Source organism: Martes martes (assembly GCF_963455335.1).
Source record: "Martes martes genome assembly, chromosome: 2".
In the NCBI taxonomy this organism is placed as follows: Eukaryota; Metazoa; Chordata; class Mammalia; order Carnivora; family Mustelidae; genus Martes; species Martes martes.
Window position 1 is genome coordinate 27433900 of NC_137889.1, and position 26735 is coordinate 27460634.

Sequence of the window (26735 nt, forward strand, 5' to 3'; positions counted from 1 at the left end):
AAACTGTCCCTCCAACATAGAAAGCCTGAAACTGGCAGCTTCTTCAAATTAGAGAAACGGTCTTCCTCAGTAGGTTTTTTTCCTACGCATCTAAATCCTTGACAGACATTTACGAAGGTTGTCTGGACAAACCCACACGGAGGACAAATCCAGAAAACCTCTCTTTTGTGCAAGCGACAGAGCTTTCATTTATGGAGATTCCCTGGGCACCAGCGGCTCTGGAAACCAGAATCAGTTACTTGCGACACATCGGCAGAGGATGCTGTATTCAGGTGAGGAAGGAAGATGGTTTTAGGACTTTACTATTTACTCTTCAAAACCACTGTGTGTTTAATTCTCGTCCTAAAAACTGTAATGAAAGATCTGAGTCAGGGGGCGCCTGGGTGGCTCAGCTAGTTAAGCGACTGGCTGTTGATTTCGGCTCAGGTCGTGATCTCAGGGTTTTGAGACTGAGCCCTACGCTGGGCTCTGCACTTAGCGGGGAGCCTGCTTCTCTCCCTCTCCCTCTGCCCCTCTCCACTCTCTCTCGAATAAATAAATAAACCTTAAAGAAAGAAAGAAAAAGATCTGAGTTGTTCACTGGGGATATTAGTGGATAAGATACCCAAGGTCGGGGCGCCTGAGTGGCTCAATGGGTTAAGCCTTTGCCTTTGGCTCAGGTCATGATCTCAGGGTCCTGGGATGGAGCCCCGCATTGGGCTCTCTGCTCAGCAGGAAGCCTGCTTCCCCCCCTCTCTCTGCCTGCCTCTCTGCCTACTTGTGATCTCTGTCAAATAAATAAATAAAATGTTAAAAAAAAAAAAAAAAAGATACCCAAGGTCATAAAAAGAGAAGCAGATGAAGAAAATTCAAGGGAAGCCTGCATTTAATAGCTGGGCGGGGGAGGGAGAAGAAGCCTTAGCTAGAAAGACTGAGGAAGAACAAACAGCTTACCCAGGCAATTCTTCCAGTTGGAAAAATCCATCACTCGTTATTCCTAGGCTGGCCCCTAGGGAGGAAAACGCAATACAGATCACACAGACCAAGCTTTCTCTTATAAAAGGGCATCAAAATTTTGTATAGGACCCAGATGCTTTCTCGGCCATCACATACTGTTTTGACAAGTTTTGTCAAAGTTTCCACTTGGGAAGCTGCCAACCCAGTCTTCCCTGAGTACACATTTTCATTTTCTCTCTAGAATTAAGAGCAGTAATGACTGCCTGTTACATTTTTCTGAGGAATTAAGATCGTCTTGGCTCTCATGAAAAGACTGCCGGCTCTGTTTCATTCTCCTACCCCCAAATGTAGGTGTGAACCTCTCGGCTCAGGCCTCGCTCTCTTCTGCGTTTTTCTTCAAAGGTTTCAACCTTTCAAAGGTTTCAACTCTCCCCTGACGGTGGAGGACTTTCAAATATTCCAGTTTTGACCTTTTCCCCAAGTCCCAGTCCCAGATTCCTAACTGTCCCACTACATAATTCCCTTTGCTTCAAACTCAGCATGTTTAGAATTGAATCTTAGGGGCGCCTGGGTGGCTCATTGGGTTAAAGCCTCTGCCTTCAGCTCAGGTCATGATCTCAGGGTCCTGGGATCGAGACCCGCATCGGGCTCTCTGCTCAGCAGGGAGCCTGCTTCCTCCTCTCTCTCTACTTGCCTCTGGGCCTACTTGTGCTGTCTGTCAAATAAATAAATAAAATCTTAAAAAAAAAAAAAAAAAGAATTGAATCTTAAACTTTAGGTCCCAGCTGTATCCCTCTCCCAAGTTTACCACTCCAGTTAAATCAAACACTTTCCGCCAATAACCCAAATGAAACCCTGAGTTGTCAATCTAGGATTCCTTCTCTCAACGCCACCCACAGTATTTCATCAATTAATAAAAATATTACACTTTGCCAAATTCGAGGTGCCATGATTAAAGGACACATCCGGGGCAACAGGGAGTGCAATCAGTTAAGCATCCGACTCTTGGTTGTGGCCCAGGTCATGGTCTCAGGGTCATGAGATCAAGTCCCACATCGGGCCCCACTCTCAATGCAGAGTCTGCTTGAGATTCTCTCTCTCCCTCTCCCTTCCCCTCCCACTTGTGATCTCTTTCTCCCTCTAAAATAAATACATCTTTAATACAAAATAAAGGACACATCCTGATCTCAGATGTGATGAATATACTTTTTTTTTTTAATGTGTCCTGGAATCAATGAAATCCAGCAGCTGATTCTTCCTTCTGAGTCCGTTATGCCTGTCCTCCTCTCTGAGGCCTGGCCCGCAGCAGCGGCTCAGTAAGCATCTGCAGAAACGACCTTCTCCTTTACAGATCAGATGCTAACACTGGGGTTCAGCACCATATCATCACCCCCACACATTTTACTGCAACATCTCTTTGCACTCATATCCCTCCTCTGTGATTCCCTGTCAGATCAGTTGTCTAAAATTATCGCTTACATCCTGTCACAACTCTATTTATAAGCTAACAGTTATTTGACCCAGTTGTCGTGAATTCTAGAGATTCCTTCATTTGACTTTGTAAGTCTCCGCAATCTGGCCCTGACCCTTTTCTAGTCTCAGCTTAATAAATGGGCCCCCAGAACTTCAGTACTGGAAAAATTAGTCAAATTGGCTCAATATCTTTCGAAGACATCTTTATTTCCCACTGGTTCTTTCGGTCTTCCTCCTCCTCAGCACTTAACCGCTCAATCTGTTAGCCTCCTTTTTCCTGGAAAGTCTTTTTGGTTGATGCCATCCTATAGTAATCTGTCCCACCTGTGAGCACCTTAAGCCTAGAAATAACCCTGGAACACTGACATTCTATTTAATTCTTTGTATGTGCTTTTATTATATGTTTTAAATTAGTAAATGTATACATTTTAAAAATTCGAAAAGCACAACAGAGCATCTAGTGAAAAGCAGTCTTTCCCACCCCAATCTCTAGTCCTCTCCTTTAAGGGAGTCAGCATGACAGGCCTTTGAGTATTTTTCCAGAGATATTCCAGTGCATGTGGACAGTCTTCCTGCCTTTTGAAAAAGACACAAATTGTAGCATACTATACACTCTGTTTCATACCTTGCATTTTTTCACTTAACAGGCAGTCTTGAAGACTGCTTCATATTAGGATGCTTATGTCCAAACTTTCAATTAAATTTTAAGGTACTTGAGAATAGTACCTTACCGTCTTTTACAGTAGTTGCTCCTGAACTTTTGGGGGTCATGAACCTCCTTTTAAAGCTGGTGAAAGTTTTGGATCCTCTCCCCAGAGAGAACAAAACACATAAATGCATATACACTCAAAATTTCCCATCTAATTCGGGTTGGTCACGGATCTTATGAGGCCAATCCAGGGAGAATACAAAATATGTATAAGCTATGATCACCGCCCAAAAAGACCTTATAGTTTAGCTTGGGGAGAAAGACATGAACCATGTTTCTTACGAGAGAATAAGGCAGTATGTTCATAGTTTATCCCTGTGTTCACAAAATGCAAGAGAAAATAGGACTATCTGAAATTCCTTACTGCTTTAATTTTATAATTTTCTATGTAAAAGAGAAAACTATGCATACCAAGTAGGTCATTAAGTTACATCTGTACAAGATTTCACTTCCTTAAACAAAACGTAAGTATAGAACATAACTTGTAGGGGCACCAGGGTAGATCAGTTGGGTAAGCAACTGCCTTCAGTTCAGGTCATGATCCTTGAGTCCTGGGATCGAGTCCCACATCCGGCTCCCTGCTCAGCAGGGAGTCTACTTCTCCCGCTGACCTCTCTCCTCTCATTCTCTCTCTCTCTCTCAAATAAATAAAAATCTTCAAAACAAACAAACAAACAAAGAACATGTCTTGTAAATAACCACCCAGGTGACAAACCCAGGTGGGTGACCATCTCTGTCACACTGAAAGGATGAAATTCTTCACTGATTTTTCTTGCTGTGTTACCTGTAGGCTGTGTGAGCTTGGAGCTGGAAGAAATATCTTTGCCCCATCACCAGGCACAAGTTAAGCCAATTACGTTTAGGTTCTGCAGAGGCCTTCTCCTCCGTGTGGCCTTGTCCAAGAGAAAGAACTGGAACAGGCAGATCCCCTAGCATCGCTCGGAACGCTGAAGACAACAGTATCCTCCGCCTGACTATTAACAAGTATTTGCCTTGGGAAGACTCACCGGGGATCTGGCTCTCCTGAGGACGTGAGGGCGCGCCACCTGTGGCAATCAGGATGTGAGGAGCAGTGTACTTGTTCCCATTGACCTCTACTGTGGGCTCGGGATCACTCGTGAATGCTGCATGGCCATGGATGATTTCTATATGGGACTGGAGAAGGGACCGTGACATTAGCCTGTGCTCAAGATACAAGAACACCTGCGGCGACATATCTGCTCTTTCCCTCTCTATGGAACGTCTCTGTGGAACGTCTGTTCACTGACACTTAGATAAGGGGGTTGCTGTGTGATGCTGGAAGTGGGCCGCAGGAAGCTATAAAGATGCTATCTTGGGCCAAAATCCAGAGACCAAAAAAAAAATACGTGCCAGTCACCTCCCCAAGAAGAAACCCTCCATCTCTGTCCGCAGGAGTTGGGGAGAAAGTCCTCCTCACTGGCAATGAAATCACACTGAGGGGCAGAAGGCTCAGAAAGACAAAAGGATAAAGGTGAAGAAAGCAGAGGCAAAAGAGGAACACTCTGGCCAAGGGAGGCAAACGCAACACTTCTGTTTTCTCAAACAAAATGGAAGTATACCACAAAATCCCACAACAATGAAGTTCTGTGCTAGAGATGTTACGAAGTCAGACTCTGGCACCCTCTGTGCCGGGGCCTCCCTTTCGGGGAATGAGGACAAGCTTCCTAAGCTGTGATATGTGTATCGGCAAGCAAATGTGGGCAATTTACCAGGACAATGGAATCGTGGGAGCTTGATCACAAAAGACCATATTTCGACATTTCGGAACATGCTCTGTTCTGAATTAAGTTATTTCCTCCTTCCCAAATAGCCCTCCAGGTGCCCTGCTTAACCAAGCTGAATCAAGGTCAGCGCCAGAAGCCACAAGAAAAACCTTCCTCAGGAGAGAATGGTTTCCCATAGCGTGCTAGAGGGGTCTGGGTCAACTGCCAATAACAATCATGAGGGGGAGGAACAGATAGAATTTTTATTTTCATTTCCTAAGATACTTGACAGAAAGTATCCTTTCCTATTCACAAGCTCTGGATCGACTATAAGTAATTCCTTTCCCATAAGGTCACGTACAGTAAGTTTGACTACACACCAAGATTTGTGAATATTTAAAAAAAAAAAACAAAAAAAAACACGCTGTTCCCTGAGTGACTTTCCCAGCTCTTCTGCACAAGTATTTAAGCTCACTCCATTTTTTAAAAAAACTGATGTGGGTGTCTTAGTATAACAAGTGGTACCTCCATGCTCATGTCTAATGGTCTTAAAATCTCTTGTCATCCATGTAGAGGGTACCAAAGGCCCTCAAATACTTAAATTGGGATTAAGGTCAGAAAATATCACCCTCTGGGGGCACCTGAGTAGCTCAGTGGGTTAAGCCTCTGCCTTCGGCTCAGGTCATGATCTCGGGGTCCTGGGATCGAGTCCCGCATCCGGCTCCCTGCTGAGCGGGGAGCCTGCTTCCCCCTCTCCTTCCGCTGCTCCCCCTGCTTGTGCTCTCTCTCCTTCTTTCACTCTCTGTCAAATAAATAAATTCTTTTAAAAAAAAAAGAAAAGAAAATATCACCCTCCGAAAAAATAAACCCAATGAATAAGAATCATTATAAAAATACATGAGGTTAGCCATTTATAGAAGTAACTGAACCCTAAAAGCTGGCTTATAGACATGTTGCCAATGAGATTATGGGGGCCCAAATATCACCGACAATCTGCTGATCTAAATACAATCTAAGCTATGCAGAAATCTTAGAACCTGCAAAGTGAAACCACGAAGGCAAATGAAGGGTGGTGGGCTATACACTGTCAAGAGCCTGGGTGGCTCTGTCGTTACATGCCTGCCTTCGGCTCAGGTCATGATCCCAGAGTCCTGGGACTGAGATGCATGACAGGCTTCCTGCTTGGTGGGGAATCTGTTTCTCCCTCTGCCCCTCCCTGGACTCTTTCTCTCTTTCTCTCTCTTAGAGAAAAAAAGAAAAGAAAAAGGGCAGCAGGTGAATTGTGCACCGTTTGTCAATGTCTCCAGCAGCCCCAAGGGGAAGTACAACATTTAAGCACCAAGGCAGAAAAAGCCAGAGAAAGCCAGGCAAAGATAATATATACTTGCTGAAGGTAAAAGGGCCTTTGCCCGGTGTACTTGATCAGACTTCATTCACAAAAACAACCTTCTGAACTATAATTTGTTCTCTTGACTATATCTAGCCACCAAGGACGAGGCTGCTGGGAGCAAATGAGCAATGGCAGCCTTCCAGCCGGGCTGTACTTCTGATCTGAATAAGCTGGTGTATTATTGTGTAAATCAGTCTCTGTTTTGGGTTTCTAGAACTAACTGGAGGACCAGACCTACTCAAGGGGTGGCCATCATGAGAGACCTGGTCTACCCATCACAGCAGGTGCTGCCCACTCTGTAGAAAAAAGAGGCCTCCTGAGCAGAGATCCGCTCTGGCAGGTCAACCTCAAAACCATTAACTGCAAAAGAAATTAAAGAAACAACAAGAGATACATGCAAAGGCTATGTTTTTTGTCTGGCCAGACCGGTAGCACACTCCAGCAGAGAACGGCCCCCTCTCCAAACCCCAAACCCAGCACACGCACCTTGGTGAGATTATTTTGATAGATGGTATTCAGGCGGCTCACATAGGCATCACGCTTCTCCTTTATAACGCTGTAATGAAACTTGAGTCAGTACTGAGAAACAGGGTTCTCTTCTTTCTCTTAGGGACTGGGGCATCTGTCCCTGAACACCCCTTTCAGCAGAGAATCACACACACACAGAGCAGTCAACAAGATCCCCAGGAGGGAGTATCTCTGAAGGCAGCTGCCCTGCACCCGTGCCCATCTGCTCTGCCATATGTAGAGAACCCTTACTCCAGGGAAGATGTTCACGAGGCATCCACAGTATGTAAATTTCGTTCTGCAGACAAGACAGGGAGAGCTGCTTTGGCAAGTCCCTAGTACTTAGGGGCCACTCGATAAACATTTGTTGAATAAGTGGATGGATTTCTGAATATTTTGAAAATTTTGATGGCTCCTAAAAGTTTATGGCAATTCTTTTAAAAGTTAAACATAGGGGCGCCTGGGTGGCTCAGTGGGTTAAAGTCTCTGCCTTCGGCTCAGGTCATGATCTCAGGGCCTTGGAATCGAGCCCCACATCGGGCTCTCTGCTCAGCAGGGAGCCTGCTTCCTGCTCTCTCTCTGCCTGCCTCTCTGCCTACTTGTGATCTCTGTCGTCAAATAAATAAATAAAATCTTAAAAATAAGTAAATAAATAAATAAAAGTTAAACATAAAATAGCCATTTGAGGGGCAAGGCGAAGAAACAAATAAAAAATTCTGAAGATGATAATAAATAAAATTGCTATTTGACCCAGCAATTTCACTCCTAGGTATAGACCCCAAAGCAGGGACTTGTAGATCAGTGTTCACAGCAGCATTATTCACCGCAGACTAAAGGTGGAAACAACCAAAAGTCCACTGAAGGCTGAATGGATAAACAAAATGTGGTATGAACACAAGGGAATATTTTTCAGCCTTAAAAAGGAATACCACGACATGGATGAACTTTGAAAACATTATGCTAAGTGAAATAAGCCAGGCTTAAAAGGACGAATGTCGTATGAAGTACCTAAAATAGGCAAATTCATAGAGACAGAAAGTAGGATGGTGATACCAGGGGCTGGGGGGAGGGGAGATGAGTTATTGTCTAATGAGCACCTTGTTTCTGTTCTTGATGACGGAAAGGTTCTCGAAATGGATGGTGGTAATGGTTGCACAACACTATGAATATACTTAATGATCCTGCTTTGACAACTTAAAAATAGCTAAAATGGACTTTTCATGTCTTTGAAAGCCATTTTATTGAGGTAAGACTGACATGCAAAAAACTGTACATATTTAGTGTACGTAACTTGATGAGTTTAGAGTGAAGTACACACCTTAAAACCAGCAACACAATCAAGGCCATGGATATATCCGTCACCTGCAAAGGTTTGTTATATACATTTTACCACAGTAACACCCTCCCCAAAAAAGTTTACAGCTCATTTAATTATGAAAGATAAATATACTTGTAAACAGAACGCTCTGAGCATTAACGCTTACCGCCAATTGAATTTACTCTCACAGCTTTGAAAGCCATAATCAACGTGATCGTGCATGAATTCAGAGTGGACAGCCGTGTTCCACATTACCTGTCAAGAAAAAAAAAAGTAGCCACAACAGTAGTACTTGAGTCCTGAGGAAAGCAAGAAATCATGCGTGAAAGGTAACTACATAATAGCAGATAAAAAAATAATGAACTTTAAATTAAAAATAAAACTAAACATTCTAAAAGTTCAGCAATATGACCAGACACATGTTGTAAGGCAGCTCCTGAAATGTTGCAGGAAATTATTTCTATTACATTCCCTACTCCATAGAAGCAGGATATTATAAGCCTCCCAGTCCTGCTGGTAAAATTTATTATTGCTTACATCCTCTGTTTAAGTTTCAGATTTGTTGAAGCCCCATCTTCTATGACTAATTCTAGGGAATGGAAATGCATCTGTAGCTTTATAGTGAAGTGATTTAGAAGAAGCTATGAGATCAAACTAAGGACTGAAAACTTTAAGAGAACGAATCCCTCCTATAAACTCGGTACCTATGAACATGTCCTTGTTAAGGACTTGTGTAATTAGGCATCTGGAATTCAAAGGTTTGTTGCATCTCTCTGGAATGCAGCCTAAAATTTGTAAAGGCCTTTTATGAAAACTGATCATCAAGATAGCTGAATTCCAGCTGGCATCCAGAACTCTGGATGACAGACAAACTATCATTTTTCTTTATCAGACAAGCCTGAGACTCCATTTTTGATAAGCGTTAGATTTCTTCTTTGTACTGTTCTCCATTTATGCCTAAAGATGAGTAATTGGTGACCCTGCCGGATTCTGCTCATTTTTTTAAATTGAGGTGAAATTCATATAATATAGAATTAACCATTTTATCTGCTAGATTGTTTATCTTAAATAGTACATACGACAGGTTTCTCAGTACTGCAAAATAAGATGGGTTATTTTAAGAAACACCACTATATGTCATCCCATCATGAGGTACCATATTTATTTACTTCCAATTGGTATTATATATGCTGCTATAGCACCCGACACCCTCTGGAGAAGCTCTATATGATAGGCTCATCCTAATTAGGGTAGTAGCAGCCCCATCCATCTGACTCCTTCTCTACTGCTGTCCCACTCTATCCTTCTGGAGGGCAGTTATTCCAGGCTTTAGCCTGTTCTAGAAAACAAGAGGCAATTAACCAACTGATCTTCAAGAATGCAAAAAGCACTTTGAAGTCAGTAGAGCCCTATGAAAATATAAAGTAAATGTCCTGCACATGTGATCAGAATAGAAGGAATAAACAAAACATAATATACGGGAATAAAATATTACCAATTCAGGCTACTATACCCAGATGGTATTTAAATAATGAGGTAGCACCAATCACTGGATTTACTACCATAACTGGTTTAAACTACTTTATAACTGATTTACGTAATTTATGTATCATAATTGCATGACTCCAATTAGAACAGGGTACAAAGGGGCACCTGGGTGGCTCAGTGAGTTAAAGCCTCTGCCTTCGGCTCGGGCCATGATCCCAGGGTCCTGGGATCGAGCCCCACATCGGGCTCTCTGCTTGGCGGTGAGCCTGCTCCCCCCACCCCCCACGCCTGCCTCTCTGCCTACTTGTGATCTCTGTCTGTCAAATAAATAAAATCTTAAAAAAAAAAAAAAAAAAGAACAGGGTACAAAATCTAAGACCAAAAGGAAAGAAAATAATTGAGGAAAAGTGTCCCACAGTAAAAAAGAAACTTTCCTATGATTAAAAAAAACAACAACAACACACAAAAATCCAAACCTACCTACCCATACTGGGAAACAGATTATAAAAACCCTTCTGGCATTATACTCAGGTATGTGTCACTGAAGAGATTAGAAATATTTGTTTACCTGTTACCAAAAAAGTGCCAGTTTAGAATGTAATCTCAGTAACAAAAGGTTGTAAATTTAGGATTAGAACATGTCAAAGCACATTCAAATGTGGAGTAAAATTATTTGCCAGCACAAGCAAGAGGCAGCTTTGGAAATAAGAGCTGCCATTTCTTCCTCTTTTTTCACAGGTGAAGGACAAGTTCATTCAGCGTGCCCTACACCACAGATACCAGGAAAGAAAACCACCACAGTTGTTAAGAGAATCCATGAGGCTACAGGATTAAATGAGAATACTTAAGCAGATTCCATTCAATCGTTTAGATTGAGAAAAAGCAATCCTGTGCAGATGGACCAGTCCTAATTACTGGACCTAATATTATCTCACTCACGCACTCTAAGCTAATAAATCAACACATTGCTTTATCAAACATGTAAAAGAAGTGTGGAAGGAAGAAGAAATAGAAATTCTACCTTTTTGGGCACACATCCAACATTCACCTAGGAGAAAAAAGGACAAATTTTAAGAATATTAAACTCAAATCATCACACAAACCTGCAAGAAATGAACCCCAAGCATCAACCCAGGAGAATTCCTTAAGTTTCTAAGTCGCATTCCACAGTTAGTTCCTTTTTTCTATTACAGAGTTGTTAAAGACATGAGTGTTCCTTTTCCTTTTTTTTTTTTTTTTTTTTATGAGTGTTCCTTTTCTTATACAATGAGGCAGGGACCTTTGTTCCTCAGCATTTTCTCAAGATAAACGGTCACTGAGAAAAAGAGAGAAAATAATTCCACGTCCATGGGGCTACGCAGTGCAGGGGTGGAAAAGGTCGGAAGGTGGCCCAAGCCTGAACTTGCACAGAACACAGAAGTCTGAAGCAGAAAAGAAAGCAGCAGAAGGAAAGACCCACCAGCTAAATAAGGGCAACTGAAACATCTGAGCAGCTGGTCTAGAGGATTTCTGGGAAATTTACTGTGGTAGATGCTGGGTAAAACCCTCAGAATGCCCCTTTGAAAAAGTCTCTAGCAGAAATATGTTACCTTTCAGGACCAAAGGACAATGAAGAATCAAGCAGTAAGGTTCATCCTTACTGTTACAAATGTGTGTGTGTGTATACATACATACACACACACACACATACATATATATGTGTGGGTATATATATGTATATATACATACATGCTTATATATCTATGCTTCCATACTTGCTAGAGACAGACTACAAATTTGATTCTTAGCCTTCTAGCCACCAAAACACAAACAATTGTAAGATGTCACATAAAAACTAACCAGTTATTGGGGCACCTGGGTGGCTCAGCTGGTTGAGCATTTGCCTTTGGCTCAGGTCATGGTCCCGGGGTTTCTGGATCGCGGGATCGAGCCCCACATCGAGCCCCGCATCAGGCTTCCCGCTCGGCCAGAAGCCTGCTTCTCCCTTTCCCACTCCCCCTGCTTGTGCTTCCTCTCTCGATGTCTGTCAAATAAATAAATAAAATCTTTAAAAACAAAAACTAACCAGTTGTTTAAGAAAACAACTAGTTATACCCCTCAGACTAGAGAGAAATTTTTTTTAAGATTTTATTTATTTGACAGAGAGATATAGGGAGAGAGGGAACACAAGCAGGGAGAGCGGGAGAAGGAGAAGCGGGCTTCGTGCTGAGCAGGGAGCCTGATGCCGCGCTCGATCCCCCGAGCCTGGGATCATGACCTGAGCTGAAGGCAGCTGCTTACCAGCTGAGCCACCCAGGCACCCTGAGAGAGAAATTCTTCCCAACAGTCCCCATAAACAAGCTGTGATATATATTTAAGTACAGATTTTTGTTTCCAACTGTTTGTTTCCTTTTGAGCACATGCTAAAAAATGGAACATGGAAAAAAAAGCTGGGTTAAGGGTAAGACTAATTAGACTATAGACTATAATACTGTACTATAATTATGTGATGTGATAAATGTCCTTACGTGGACAATCATATTAAATGTATGTATCAAGGTAACATGCTGTACACCTTAAACTTACACAAGTGTTGACATGTATGTCAAATGAACTTAATAAAAAAATTAAAAGACTAAGACTGATTAAAATTGTCCCTCGGGTGAAGAAATTCGTTCTTGGCTGAATGGGTTAAACACTGGTGTATCTTAGCGGAGGAGCTGGTTGCAGAAGAAAACTAGATTGACCTCACTCTTTCAAAGGGCAAATTAGAGACCCCCTCAGCTCTGGAAACCGGTCATGTAATGCGTATTCCTGATACCCTTTAATCTTATAAATACTGACTGGGAGGTGTTGGTAACATCTTGGCCATTACAATGAAGTTATGAGATCTTTTTAAAAAAATTTTTTAGGGGAGCCTGAGTGGCTCAGTCATTAAGCCTCTGCCTTCGGCTCGGGTCATGGTCCCGGCATCCTGGAATCAAGCCCCATATGGGGTTCCCTGCTCAGCAGAGGCCTGCTTCTCCCTCTGCCTGCTGCTCCCCCTGCTTGTGTTACCTTTCTGTCATTAAAAAAAAAAATCTTAAAAAACTTTTTTAGAGAGAGAGCGAGTGAGCATGAGTGGGGGTGGGGGGTTGGTATGTGGAGATCAGAGGGAGAGAGAGAGAATCTTAAGCAGGCTCCATATCCAGAGCAGAGCCTGATGCAGGGCTTGATCTCACAGTCCTGAGATCATGACGTGAGCTGAAATCAGGAGTCCAGGAACCCCTGAAGTTATGAGATTTAAACGAGGTCTCCACTATATATCCTTAAAAATATCAGTATGTTCACTCATGCCTAGTGGCATGGAGTAAAGACTGAATATTTAAATACTGATGGCTTCTGGACATAACTTATACTGGAAGCTTGCGGCTCTGCTGATCATGACCGTAAGGACTAGGCTGGCTCCCAATAAGCCCAAAGAATACAAGCCTACTTCTTACCGAGTATTTTCTGGGTATCCTTTGGTGAAATCTGAACTACATATATACACACTTGCCAAGGGATTTTATATGAAATGCTAGAGTAAAGGAAACCTGCCCAAATCTCATTAGGATCTCGAATATTTGAAAAAGAAGGTCTTATGAACAGTCACAAGTTAGTCCTCTACCTGCAGCATACCTCCTGCCATTTCATTTTAATCCTGTTATTTCCCATTATTCTGCCCTCAGGAATTACAAAGGAGTGAGTTATGTTTCTCTACAGTTGCCAGCTATCAGTCAGTTGAAGGTTCTTCTAGAAAGAGACAGGTCATATACTCTGGACTTGGATCTTTTATGAGAGTTTGCTACAATAAGGATTCAGAAGGCAAGAGAAGTGGGAACTCAGAGCACTGAGAGAAGGGTGCAGAATTCAAGCCTCATAAAATAAAGGGATCACACCTACACTAGCATTACAAGCAGGCTATTCAGAAAGTACTTTATATTAGCAATCAGAATAATTTATAGCTTTCTTCCTACACCGCCCTGCATAGGTCTAAGCAGAGGATGTGCTATTTCGCTATTTCTCAACTCCCAAGTATTTGAGTTATGGAAATAGATGGGATGAGCCAATTCTAAAGAAGGAGGAAGACAGATGTTTCCTATGTGGTAGAAGAGAGGAAGGCAGCTGAAACCCAGCCCCCGGCAATGATTTTATCATCAGACCTGCCTTTCCTGGCTCATCTGGTGGGCAGGCTTTCCGATCCCTTCTATGCACAGCTCTATACCCTGCACTCCACAGCTTAAGTTCACCAAGAGGCTTCAATGAGACAGACTCCAAAACCAATTTCTCCAAAAGTAGAAATGATTTCAATACACTAAATAAATATACTCCATTTGTCCTATAGTCAACTTTCTCTGGCTTCCCAGGAACTTCAAAAGCAGTGTAAATGGTCATGAGGGACTAAATGTTCTGAACCATTCTCGGTCATCATCAGTATATTGCTCTTGCACATTTGAGGCTATCTGAAAGCTATTTAAGGCAATTTCTAAAAAAGTTTGGGACATGCTTCTTCCAAGGGCCAAGACAATCTTTCTCTTGTGCCAAGTGTTATGACTAACTTTGGTTTGCTTTTTAGAAGTTTCAGAATTTTCGCCTTCTAAAATGTTTTAACTTGCAACCATTCATTCATTCATTCATTCACAAGTATTGATTAAGCATTCACTCACTTGTGTCAGGCATTACACAAAACAAAACCCTAAACAGTTATAGTTAGTCCCTGTTCTCTTGGATCCTCCAGTTCCAACCAGTCACAGCGTAATCCAAGATGCTGACTCAAGGGTCGGCGGCAGCAGAATCACTCCATTCCCGAAAATTCTGAAGCCTTAGGCTAGAAATCAAGACGAAGAGGAAGGTGGAAAACTGTGACCTTTTTGGGCCAAAGAGTCTATATTCTGGCACAGTATCCTTTGGGTCTGGGAATGGGCTATAACTGAAAAGAAGTCCATGACCTTGAAATACCTCGCCCTGGAGCACTTGGGTGGCTCAGTTGATTAAGCCGCTGACTTGACTTTGGCTTAGGTCATGATCTGGGGCTCTCTGCTCAGTGGAAAGTCTGCTTCTCTCCCTCTCCCTCTACTTGCTCTCTCTCTCTCTCAAATAAATAAATAAATCTTTTAAAAAAGAAAGAAAGAAAGAAAGAAAAGAAAAAAGAAATATAACTCGCCTATTTTGGCAACTCCAGTAATAGGCCTCCAGGGCTTTCCACTGGTTTTAGAAGCCCAGTTACACTTCAGCACAACATAACTCATGACCAGATGCCTCTCTGACTTGAAAGGGAAGAAAAGACACATTAGTTAACAGAGCTGGGAAAGCCAAAGGTAGAAAGCTCTGTACAGTCATGCTCAACCCTTCTTCCTCTCCAGCTGACAAGCACAGCAGATGGTCAGAAAGAACACAAGCATAGAGTCAGACAGACATGAGTTTGCATCCCAACCTTCCCTCCCACCTACTGGCTGTTGGTGGGTAAGTTTCTAAATCTCTGAGCTCAGTTTCCTATTCCGTAAAATGGGAATGCTAACACAGAGGTTTTGAGAAGATGACAGATAATGCAAATAAAGCACCTCTTTTCTAATTTATGATAGATCTAATGATGACACTGACTCCCCTGAATTATATCTGCAGTCCTCTGGATCTCCGAGCTCACAGAAGCTTATTGAAAAAAAGGAGATCAAGTCCCCTGGTGGCTGGCTCCCTTTCAAGAACAAATTGACTGATGGCAGAAAGCTTGCCTCCCAGGCTGGGACACCAGGTTGATGGGCTCTCAGGGCTCTGACTTCCCAGGGGTGCACAAAGCTGATAAGACCTGAAACATATAACACTTTCCACCTGGCAGATTTCTCTGCAAAGCCCTCAGAGGGGCATTAACCAATGATAAGCCTTAGAAACAAGTTTCTCATATTCCTGAGTACACCCAATACCAGAGACACTCCGGTAGCTTTGCCTTCCTTGCAATCTGACAGTCCATCTCTAAGAACTCCCTGTCCTGACCCAGTGTTCAGAATCCTGTTCAGTTGGCCTGCCAGCATTGGCTCACAGTGAAGACAGGGGGCCTCTCCCAACAGGGACAGAACATGGGAAAGTCTGATGATACATGTGGTAAAATTCAGGGGCTTCACCATGTTTCTAGGGCCCTCTCACCTTTGGTTCTGACTAGATAGGTAGAAACTTCACATTGCTCATGTAAAATGAGGATTTGGTCCATTGACAATTGCACCTGTCAAGAACGCCACCTGCACTTAACAGCATGATTGATTTAAGTCATTGGCCACTGGTAAGTGATTCAACCTCCAGGTCCTCTTCCTTCTCTCCTCCCCAGAGGCGGAGGAGGGGGGAGACACGGGGGGGTGGGGGGGGGAGGTAGAAATGAAATCCCAACCCTCAAATCACAAAGTTAGTTCTCCAGCCAACCAGGTCTCATCCTTAGGATCTTTCCAAAAGTCACCTCATTAACATAAACTTAGGTGTGAAATATTCATTTGTTATAAATATCAAGATACCTTTGTTACTCTTACCACTTAGAAAATTCCAAGGGGTTTTAGGAGCTCTATGCCAGGAATGGGAACCAAGACCAAAGGTATATTGTTTTATCATAAATCACAGTATCATACCTTGACACATATTAAACAACCAATATCCATGTCTTTACCTTCAAATTTCAGATTTCAATTAAAGATTAGTACTGGGAGGCATCTAGCTTCAGGGAGAAAGAAGAGGTATTCTGTATAAAGCAGAATCTAAAGCAAGAAAATGAAGTGATACAAGAGATAGTAACAAAGGTTGGAGTTAAAATCATTTTAGCTCAGGGCATCTGGTGGCTCAGTCGGTTAAGCATCTCCCTTCTGCTCAGGTAGTGATCTCAGGGTCCTGGGATGGAGCCCGGCATTGGGTTCTCCGCTCAAAGAGGAGTCAGCTTCTCCCTCTCACTCTCTTTGTTCTCTCTCTCTCAAATAAATACATAAAATCTTTAAAATAAAATGGTTTTGGCTCAATACTTAGCTAAGCAGAACATGAGATTAACGTGGACCTCTCAATCCCAGGTCAACTTTATTTTTTAAGATTTATTTATTTATTTTATTATCTTTTGTTTCTTTAAGAAAAAAAATTTTTTTTTAATTTTAAAGATTTTATTTATTTATTTATTTGACAGAGAGACAGACAGCAAGACAGGGAACACAAGCAGGGGAGCAGGAGTGGGAGAGAGTAGGAGAGGAAGCATGACCTGAGCTGAAGGCAGACGCTTAATGACTGAGCCACCCACGCACCCCTATTTATTTATTTTAGATAGAGTGTGCAAATGGGAGAGCATGAGCTGGGAGAGGGGTAGAGGGAGAGAGAGAAAGAGAATCTCAAGCAGCCTCCCCAGTGAGCACAAAGCCCAACAGAGGGCTTGATCCATGACCCTGAGATCATGACTTGAGCCGAAATCAAGAGTTGGATGCTAAACCTACTGAGCCACCCAGGTGCCCCTCAACTGTCAAATTTAAAAGAGCTGTTACTCTGAGGCATCCAGGGGGACCCAGAAGTAGCTACATGAGACAAAACTTCTGGACCACCAGTTCTCTACCTCCTGATGTGCGCACTACAGTGATGCATGTTCCCACATCTCATTTTTTTTTTTTTAAGATTTTATTTAATTATTTGACAGAGAGAGAGACAGCAAGAGAGGGAACATAAGCAGGGGGAGTGGGAGGAGGAGAGACAGGCTTGATGCTGAGCAGCGGGCCTAACACAGGACTGGATGCCAGGACCCTGGGACCATGACCTGAGCCGAAGGCAGACTCCTAATGACTGAGCCACCCAGGCGTCCTGGCCCCATATCTCCTGCTCCCCCACCAAAAGAAAAGGACCTAGTATCCTGTGTATCCTCATTTCATATCTAATGTTGTAACACCCAGTGAATAAGTGATTATTAATGATAAGATCATTAATCTTTCCACAAAATGCCTTCAGTCTGACTCTACAAGAAACATTCTCTGTTATGACTTGTTCAAAGTACCGTTTACAAAGAAATAGGGCCCCTGAGAGGTTCAGAGGCACCCTTTCTTTTCTAGCCCCGCAGATTTCTGAGGCAGATGACAAAGCAATGTTACACGAATCCTAGCGCAAAAAAAATTAATCAACAGGGTAAATCAAAAGACCAATTTCAACATTAGGATTTGCCTACTTCAACAAACCCCACCCTTTCTGATCACTCGTTGATCTGGCACTTACAAATACAGGTGTGCCACACCTTACGAAACTCTAAACCCACAAAACAAATTAGGGTAACTTTCTGTTTTTAAGGGCTACCTGCCAATACTGAAGGTGTGTTGGGGTACGTGGGTGGCTCAGTCGGTTAAACGTCCACCTTCAGCTCAGGTCATGACCCCAGGATCCTGGGATCGAGTCCAGGGTAAGGGTGCCTACTGAGCGGGGAGCCTGCTCTAGCCTCTACCCGCTATCCAATCCCCTGCCTGTGTGCACATTCTCGCTCTCACTCTCTCTCTGTCACTCTCTCAAATAAATAAATAAAATCTTTAAAAAAATACTGAAGGTATGATCTCCTTTTTAAATGTCCATTTAAAAATGAATATTCAACCTTGGAACATTATACTAAAATGAAGGAAATAATTCAAATATTGCAGGATTCCACTTACATGTGGTATCTAAAATAGTCAAATTCATAGAACCAAAGAATGGAGTGGTGGTTGCCAGGGTCTGGGCAGGGGTGGGAGAGGAATGGGAAGTTACTAATCAACTGGCACAAAATTTCAGTTAAGCAGGATGAGTAAGCTCTAGGTATCCTGCTGTATCACATTGTACCTAAAGTCAACAATACTGTACTGCATGCTTAAAAATTTTTTAAAAAGTATGTTCAGGGGCGCCTGGGTGGCTCAGTGGTTTAAGCCTCTGCCTTCGGCTCAGGTCATGATCTCGGGGTCCTGGGATCGAGCCCCGCATCGGGCTCTCTGCTCAGCAGAAGCCTGCTTCCCCCTCTCTCTGTCTGCCTCTTTGCCTAGCTCTGATTTCTCTCTGTCAAAAAAAAAAAAAAAAAAAAAGTATGTTCAGCCTTTTGTGGAGATATCGGCATCATAATATCAAAGTACATGTTATCACTTCCAAGGTCAGTTGATTTACATGTTGTTAAGTCATTGTTTTCAGCCTAGATAAATACAAACAGCAGTCTACTTAGAAGCTTGTTTTTCAGGCATCTTTTAAAACCCCCAACTAGGGGTGCCTAGGTGGCTCAGTGTCTGCCTTCGGCTCAGGTCATGATCCCAGAGTCCTGGGATAGAGCACCATGTTAGGCTCCCTGCTCGGTGGGAAGCCTGCTTCTCTCTCTCCCTCTCCCTCTGCTTGTGTTCACTCTCTTGCTGTGTCTCTCTGTCAAATAAATAAAATCTATAAATAAATAAATACCCTGTCTTTCCTGCTACCCTCTCCAATTGGCACTGTGCAGCACCATTCACAATGACATTAGTAATCAAGAAGGCTTTTTATTAGGTAGAAACTTCCAGCTGTAAATCAGTAAGTCATGGGGCTGTAATGTACAGCATGGTTAATAGTTAATAATACTATATTGCATATTTGGAAGTTGCTAAGAGAGTCGATCTTTAAAGTTCTTATCACAAGGGCCCCTGGGTGGCTCAGCCGGTTAAGCATCTGCCTTGAGCTCAGGTCATGATCCCTCTGCCTCTGCTCCTTCTCCCTGCTCGAGCCGGCTCTCTCCCTCTCTCCCAAATAAATAAAATCTTAAAATAAAAATATCTTAATAATTAAAATTAAAATTAAAATAAAAAATCTCAAGATAAAAATAAATTATCACAAGGAAAAAAGATTCGTTAACTATGTATGGGGACAAGCTTAACTCAGCTGGTGGTGATCATTCCACCGGATATACAAATATGGAATCATTATGCTGTATACCTAAACTAATACAATGTTACACGTCAATTATTCCTCAATTAAAAAAGAAAAGAAGAGAGGATGGGAGGGGAGGGGAACGGAGGGGAGGGGAGGGCAGGGAAAAGGAGGGGAGGGGAAGACAGGGGAGAGGAGGGGAGGCTTTTGGCCTGGTAATCGAACCTTAGTACCAACGCTCATTGGTGAGAACTGCTCGCCTATACCATAAGAACCCATTTACTCTTCACCACAGGATTACTACACTCAGCAAGAGCACTGGAACATGTGCTCCCACAGGCCCTGGGGCAAAAGGAGCAGTAAATCAGAAAGAACTCTTCCTCAAGCTGACTCTTCCCGGGTCTGTGTAGGCAGAGAACTGAACCACAGAGACAAAGCTTCCAGAAGGCTCTCATTCACCATGGCTCTGGGCAATCTTTGCATTTCTCCCTGCTCTACAGTTGATCATAAGGGAAGTATTACACTTAACTTTTTGGAGATGCCAAAAACTGAATTCGAAGATTACTTCATTTATTTTTCTGCCCTCAGAAATGACTTAACACAACAGGCAACAAGAGACTACAATCTTAACTGAATTCTTTCAATTCTTTTCTTTCAGCTCCCCACTTTTAGCAACCAACCTACTCTACATCCTACTCCATCAGATCACAACTTCTTGCTTCATGAAGAAAAATAAATACCAGTTTGAGGGTGGAATCATGTTATGAGAGCTACCCAGGCCTCTCGACCTGGTTTATCCATTAGAAGTTTAATAGCAAAAAAAAAAAAAGAAAAGAAAAGAAGAAGTTTAATAGCAGTTCTGGCCCCTAATTGCTTCTTTCACTTTGAACTAAAGGAGATCAGAATATGCCACCCCAAACTATGCTACTTTAGCATATGGATTATTTTGAGCTAAAGATAATTAAGAGCAAAGGAGGACCTCTCTGCCCTTCTCCTTTCTGCCTAATAACAGGGCATAAATTTCCCTTTGTGAAGGTATCCCTTACCCCTCTCCTATACCAGGAGGAGGAGAACAACCCTAGTCACGAAAGAGGGAAACAGCACTGAGCAGAATCTACAGGGAAAAAAAAAAAAACACCTTATTAAAGTAACCTTTATTGGGGTGCCTGAGTGGCTCAGTTGGTTGAGTGTCTGCCTTCAGCTCAGGTCATGATCTCAGGGTCCTGGGACAGAGCTCTCTCTCAAATGAATAAATAAAATCTTTAAAAAAAAAAAAAAAAGTAACCTTTATCTTCCATTAGTTTCCCTCATATATTTACCTTTCTACAATTTACTGCTACTAGAAGCCCAAACCTCCTTTCCTTTGCCAGCCACTTCTCCACAATTTATTACCCTTTGTTATATTGGTAAGCTCCCGGGCCTAAGTGCTCTTTTTTTCCCCTCTACTTCTCTGTGACAGTCCATCTGCATGTGAAATAAATTCCTATAAATCTGTCTACTATTGGCCTAATTTGCAGGCTCCAGTTACTAAACCTAAGAGGGTAGAGGAAAAGTTTTTCCTCCCCTACAGAACACAATATGGGGCAAAGTCATCTCATACTTGAACTTAACAGCTTAAAAATTTCTATCCCCCAAAAAAAAATTGAAAGAAAGAAAAAAAAAAAAAAGGTGATGGTGCACCTAGGTGGCTCAGTTGGTTAAGCAGCTGCCTTCACCCAGGCCACGATCCCACGGTCCTGGGATCGAGCCCCATATCAGGCTCCCTGTTCAGCAGAGAACCTGCTTCTCCCTCTCCCTCTGCCTGCTGCTCTGCCTACTTGTGCTCTCTGTCAAAAATTTAAAAAAAAAAAAAAAAAAATTTTTTTAAACAAAAGCTCTTGTACACAAACATGCATCATTCATCTTGAAAATGCACGTTTTGGGGTGCCTGGGTGGCTCAGATGGTTAAATGTCTGCCTTCAGCTCAGGGCATGATCCCAGGGTCCTGGGATTGAACCCCACCTCGGGCTCCCTGCTCAGTGGGGAGCCTGCTTCTCCCTCTCCCGCTCCCACTGCTTGTGCTCTCTCTCTCTGTCAAATGAAGGAAGGAAGGAAAGAAGGAAATGCATGCCTTCTTGGGAGGGGCCTACTCAATCAGATCACAGAAGGTTAAAAAAAAAAGAAAAAAGCCTCCTAGAAAAGGCAGATTGAGGAAGAGTCAGAAAATCAAGCCAAAGAGTCACATTGTGTAGACAACCTTGGAAGGCATTCTCCACTAGCTGCCTCAGAAGCATAAAATTATGAAACCAAGAAATTAATGACTCTAGGACCACATTCACTGTCATCTGACCTGCAGTTATGCATAATTCACCAGATTTATCCTAATGCTTCATACTGTCCCTTCTTCCTATAAAGATGCTGCCACTGTGTCTGGCTCATGTTATACCAAAATCAGAATGGAGCTCTTTAAAAATACATCTGCTCTGACTTTACACCATACCTACTAAATCAGGATGAAGGGTGATTCACAGGGTGAATCACAGGGTGAAGGCCAGTGTGGTAGACAGACCCTTAACTAAGTGTTTTTGGAGTAAATGTCTGGTTCCTAAGAAAGAGGAGTAAGAAGTTTCCTTCTCATAGTAAAGAATAAGGCTTAAACAGGTTCATCAAGTCGCAGTTTACTTCGCACGAATACATCAAAATTCTAGTTTCCAGTGGCTGGGACACCAGTTCCATAGGTCATAGTATGCTTGGTTTGTTTTCAACCACATTTTAGCTGACATTCACTCTGCTCCTCAGTAAAGTAAGGGTGCTGACCCGGAACAATGCTTCCCAAATTTCTACAAGGATCTGTGTGAGTCCAACCCTAAATGAAATGAAAATAACCAGGTCCATGTAGTGTTTCATAAAGCTAAAAGTATTGGGGCACCAGTTAAGTGTGTGCCTTTGGCTCAGGTCATGATCCCGGGGTCCTGGGATCGAGCTCCCCATCAGGCTCCCTGCTCATCGGGGAGTCTGCTTCTCTCTTTCTCTCCCTCTGTGTGCGCTCTCTCTCTAGCCCTTGCTCTCTCTCTCTCACTCTCTCAAATAAATAAATAAAATAAATAAATAAAATAAATAAATAAAATAAATAAAATAAATAAAAAAATCATTACAAAAATATTGCACAGAAAATTTAAGAAACTGCAGATAACACCTACAATGTAAGCTCCACAAAGACAGAGATTTTTATCTGCTTTGTTTGCTGCCATGACCCCAGCATCCAAAAAAGTACCTGTATAGGTGGCAATATGAATTAATAAATAAGCAGACAAAAATAGAACAATTAAAAACAAAACACAATCCCATTGGGGCACCTTGGTGGCTCAGTCAGTTGAGTGGCTGCCTCCGGCTCAGGTCATGATCTTACCGGTCCTAGGATCAAGCCCCACCCACATCAAGCTCCCTGCTCAGAGGAGAGTCTGCTTCTCCCCTCCACAACTCGAGATCACTCTTTCTCACTAATAAATAAATAAAAATCTTAAAAAGCCACAATTCCACTAACTACAGGAAGACTTTAATTTGAATCCTCAGTGTGAATTCAACCACAGCAACTTTAAAAATTCACCACACTCCAGAATCAAAATATTTAGGAAAAAAAATGCTTAACGAATCAATGTTTTGTTTTTTTTGTTTTTTGTTTTTTTAAGACTTTATTTATTTGACAGGCAGAGATCACAAGTAGGGAGAGAGGCAGGCAGAGAGAGAGGAAGGGAAGCAGGTCCTCGGTGAACAGAAAGCTCCATAGGGGTCTTGATCCCAGGACCCCGGGATCATGACCTGAGCCGAAGGCAGAGTCTTTAACCCACTGAGCCACCAGGCACCCCTTAACAAATCAATGTTATTTGACTGTCCCGAGGGACTTCTTTCACTAGTACCACTACCATAAAACCACTTTTAAGCAGTCACTTCCCTATGCAAAAACCTTTCACACAGTTCATTCTTTTTAAGTAAGCTCTACACCCAATGTGGGCTTGATCTCACTACCCCAAGACTAAGAGTCACATGCTCTACGGACTGAGCCAGACAAGAGCCCCCAGAAACTTCTTTTTTTTTTTTAACCACAACCTACCCATCAGCTTCCCGTATCTTACTTCTATTAGAGACACCCTCTGTTCTAAATTCAATTACACAACATAACCTGCTCCTCTGCCTTTGCCTCTGACCCTGTCTATCAAAAAATGGTACTAATTCTGTTCAGGTTCAGAAAGATACTCTCTCCTTCAAGAAACCATCCGTCCCACAGTGCCCAGGCAGAAGTGATGATTCCAACTCTCTTTTTAGCTACTGTAATTTTTCACTATTGGCAGCAATTAACACAGACCACCTCACTTTGGACTTAAAGTCTACATTTTCCTTCCCCACTGTATTGCAAATTCCCTGTGGGAAGGGACTTTGGCCTTATAAATGTTTGTATCTACCCTTTTCTCTCTGCCTACCTCAATCCAAGTACCTAGCATTCAGAATATACAAAATGAAGACATGAACAAATGAAATGATGTGCTTCAGAGGGCCTCCCTTTTCCCTGCACCTGCTTGGAAATCAGAAATTTATTACTTGGATATCAGAAATTTATTGCTGCAACTATGGCTAGCCTAGATATCTGGAATTCTTAAATTCAAACTCCCATCTTATCGACTGTTATATATTCTCTGATATTAACAGATACCCACACTCTTCCTTGTAATTCAAAGCCAAAAGCCAGTTTGAGAAGAACCCAAATGGAATGTGATGCAAGTGTGAAGTAGGGGATTTCCTAATGTTTATAGAAAAAAAAAGTTGCTGTAGCAGAATGATACAGGCAAGGCCAGGCATTTTATAAGGAAGCTGTAAATGGCTGACCAGACCTATTCTTCGCTGGGTCTCAGATGTAATTTACCTCTTAGTGTATTCATATGTGTGTATTCGTATTCCTAAGAAGAACCTAAAAATGAGGCCAGCCCCTTCTTGAGTAGTATCAGTGGAACCAGGCAAGGATGATGGATGTCACAACCGTGTGACATAACACGGAAGAAGGAAAACTGAGAAAAGTAAAGAGGTACAGGGGTGCCTGGCTGGCTCAGTCAGTAAAGTGTGCGACTCTTGATCTCTGGGTTGAGAATTTGAGCCCCATGCTGGGTGTAGAGATGACTTAAAACAAAATCTAAAAAAAGAAAGGAGGTACAAAGATGAGAAATCATCAAGTGTTCTCACCAGCTGTCCAGGGGTCTCCTAGTGGCACCCCTGAAATCTGCTTTCCGCTGAGACAGACTAATGGAGTCTACGCTAAGATGACAAGGAGCAAGCTGATCATTACCAGGGATTTTTCCTTTCTGCCATTCCCACTTTCATTTTGAACTTAAAAAATGAGTACTGGGGGCGCCTGGGTGGCTCAGTGGGTTAAGCCTCTGCCTTCGGCTCAGGTCATGATCTCAGGGTCCTGGGATTGAGCTCCACATCAGGCTCTCTGCTCAGCAGGGAGCCTGCTTCCCCCACCACCTCTGCCTCTCTGCCTACTTGGCGTCTCTGTCTGTCAAATAAATAAATAAAATCTTTAAAAAAAATGAGTAGTGGACAATGGAGTCAGCCCTTTCACAAGCCGTCAATTTTGAGTTTGATTCATTACGCATAAGGTTATTGAGCAAGATATTTTGTTAAGGTGATAAGAGGTGCAAAATACATGAACCCATCCCTGCCCTTAAGGAGTTCCCAATCTGGCATAATTTAAACATCAGTCTCCAGAACACTGTGGAGAACACTTCCCAATCCCAGGTTACTCTTGGATACAAAATTTTAATATTAATAGCAACTACTTCACCCAAGTCTTGTGACAGAAAAGTCCACACCAGTAACATGGAAACAATTTTTTAATGATAAAGCTTCTCAATCATAAGATTTTACGACCCTCTTTTTTTCGGAGGCGGTTCTAAACTCTACCCCCTCCCCCCCAAAAAAGACAAAACCAACAAAAAGAAAAGGTCTGAGAATTCAATTAAGAGTAAATCCTACATCAAGGTAATCTATAGTCAGTGGTTGTCAACCTTGGCTGCAATCAATCACCCGTGGAGCTTCTAAAAACTCTCAAAGCCCAGGCTGCTCCTGGGAGGAGTGAAATCAGAAGCCGCGGGAGTGGAACCCACAGCAGAATTTTCCCAGCTCCTCAGGTGATTGGAATGTGCGGTCAAGGGCGAGAACCCCTGCTATAAATCATTCTGCCCCTGGAAGTGAGAGGAGAGGATCAGGATCCGTATTCCTCAAAGATCAGTAGCCAGTCCCGCTCCCCGACTCCCCGACCCCCCACGCCAGCTGCGATTTTGCCACGGGCAGTTGTTTCACAGGTCTGGGGATGAGAGCAAGGATGGGTTGCCATACTCTTCCACCTTGCGGAGGGAGGATGCAGTGAAGTTCTGCTAGGTTTCATCACCTGCGGTTAACACTGTCCCTGGGCTGGCACAGACGACGGCTTGGGTTTGGGAGCCACGGGGAAGCCCTTCTCACTTGTTCCCTCTAAACCTGCTGGAACCCTGACCTCAGATGCGGATGGGAAAGCGGAGAGCACGGCGCTGGGGACCCATCCCCGGACGGACGGACCTAGGCGCTAGGAAAGAGGACAGGCTGCCCCTGCAGAGCGCGGAGAAAGCCCGGCTGCGGGACGACGCGCCGCCGGGGACCTCGTACTCACGCATGTTCCGCCCAGCTTGTGGCTCTCCACCACCGCGGCCCTAGCGCCCAGCTCCGCCGCCCTGCGGGCGCTGGCCAACCCGCCCGAGCCGCCCCCGATCACCAGGTAGTCGTAAGAGGCCACGACGCCGGCGGCGGGCGGAGGGCGCTGCGGCTGCGGCTCCTGCCTGCAAGCCATGGCGCGGGAGACGGCGCGGGTGGGCCGCGGCTGAAGCAGCGGGAAGCGGGGGAAGGCGCGCGCCACTCGCCGCCAGCTCGGTCCGGCGTTCCCGCTCAGGGCCCGGCGCAGCAGGGCCATGCACGCGGAAGTGCGCGCGAAGCGGGGGGCGGGGGCGGAGGCGGCGGAGGCGGCGCGGGCGGTGCGGGCGGTCCGGGAGAAAGCGGGGCGGGGGGGCCGGGGCCCCGGGCTAGCGCAGCTTCACGGTGACTAAGCACCCGGCCTGGGCGCGGGGGGAGGGGGTGCGGGGAAGGGGTGGGGCTCCCTGGCCGCTGCCCCGCGGGCGCCCAGGGGAACCCGCCCCTACCCCGCCCCTACCCCGCCCCGCTGCGCGCCAGCCTGCCGGCCCGGCCCAAACCGACCCGGTTAGCGGGGGCTCTCCGCCATCACCCCAGCACCCGGGACCCCGCACCAGAGTGGTATCAACCGGATGTAGGTTTCCGAAGGCCCGTGGG

At 43.8% G+C, this 26735-nt stretch overlaps 1 protein-coding gene across 2 annotated transcripts in view; it reads right to left on the reverse strand.

Annotated features, from left to right (window-relative positions):
- The window catches only part of GSR (glutathione-disulfide reductase), a 42687-nt gene extending 16194 nt beyond the window's left edge, over positions 1-26493 (reverse strand). Inside the window, exons 1-7 of one of the 2 annotated variants that reach the window (XM_080797730.1) lie at positions 26065-26080; positions 22565-22638; positions 10567-10593; positions 8224-8312; positions 6719-6788; positions 4126-4273; positions 934-988 (exon numbers count right to left, since the gene is read on the reverse strand). In XM_080797730.1, the coding sequence (XP_080653856.1) occupies positions 934-988; positions 4126-4273; positions 6719-6788; positions 8224-8312; positions 10567-10593; positions 22565-22638; positions 26065-26068 (467 nt within the window). In that variant the 5' untranslated portion in view covers positions 26069-26080. Of the gene's footprint in view, positions 1-933; positions 989-4125; positions 4274-6718; positions 6789-8223; positions 8313-10566; positions 10594-22564; positions 22639-26064 lie in introns of both variants that reach the window. The other variant, XM_080797729.1, reaches the window with a different exon arrangement.
- Positions 26494-26735: the final 242 nt, after the last annotated feature.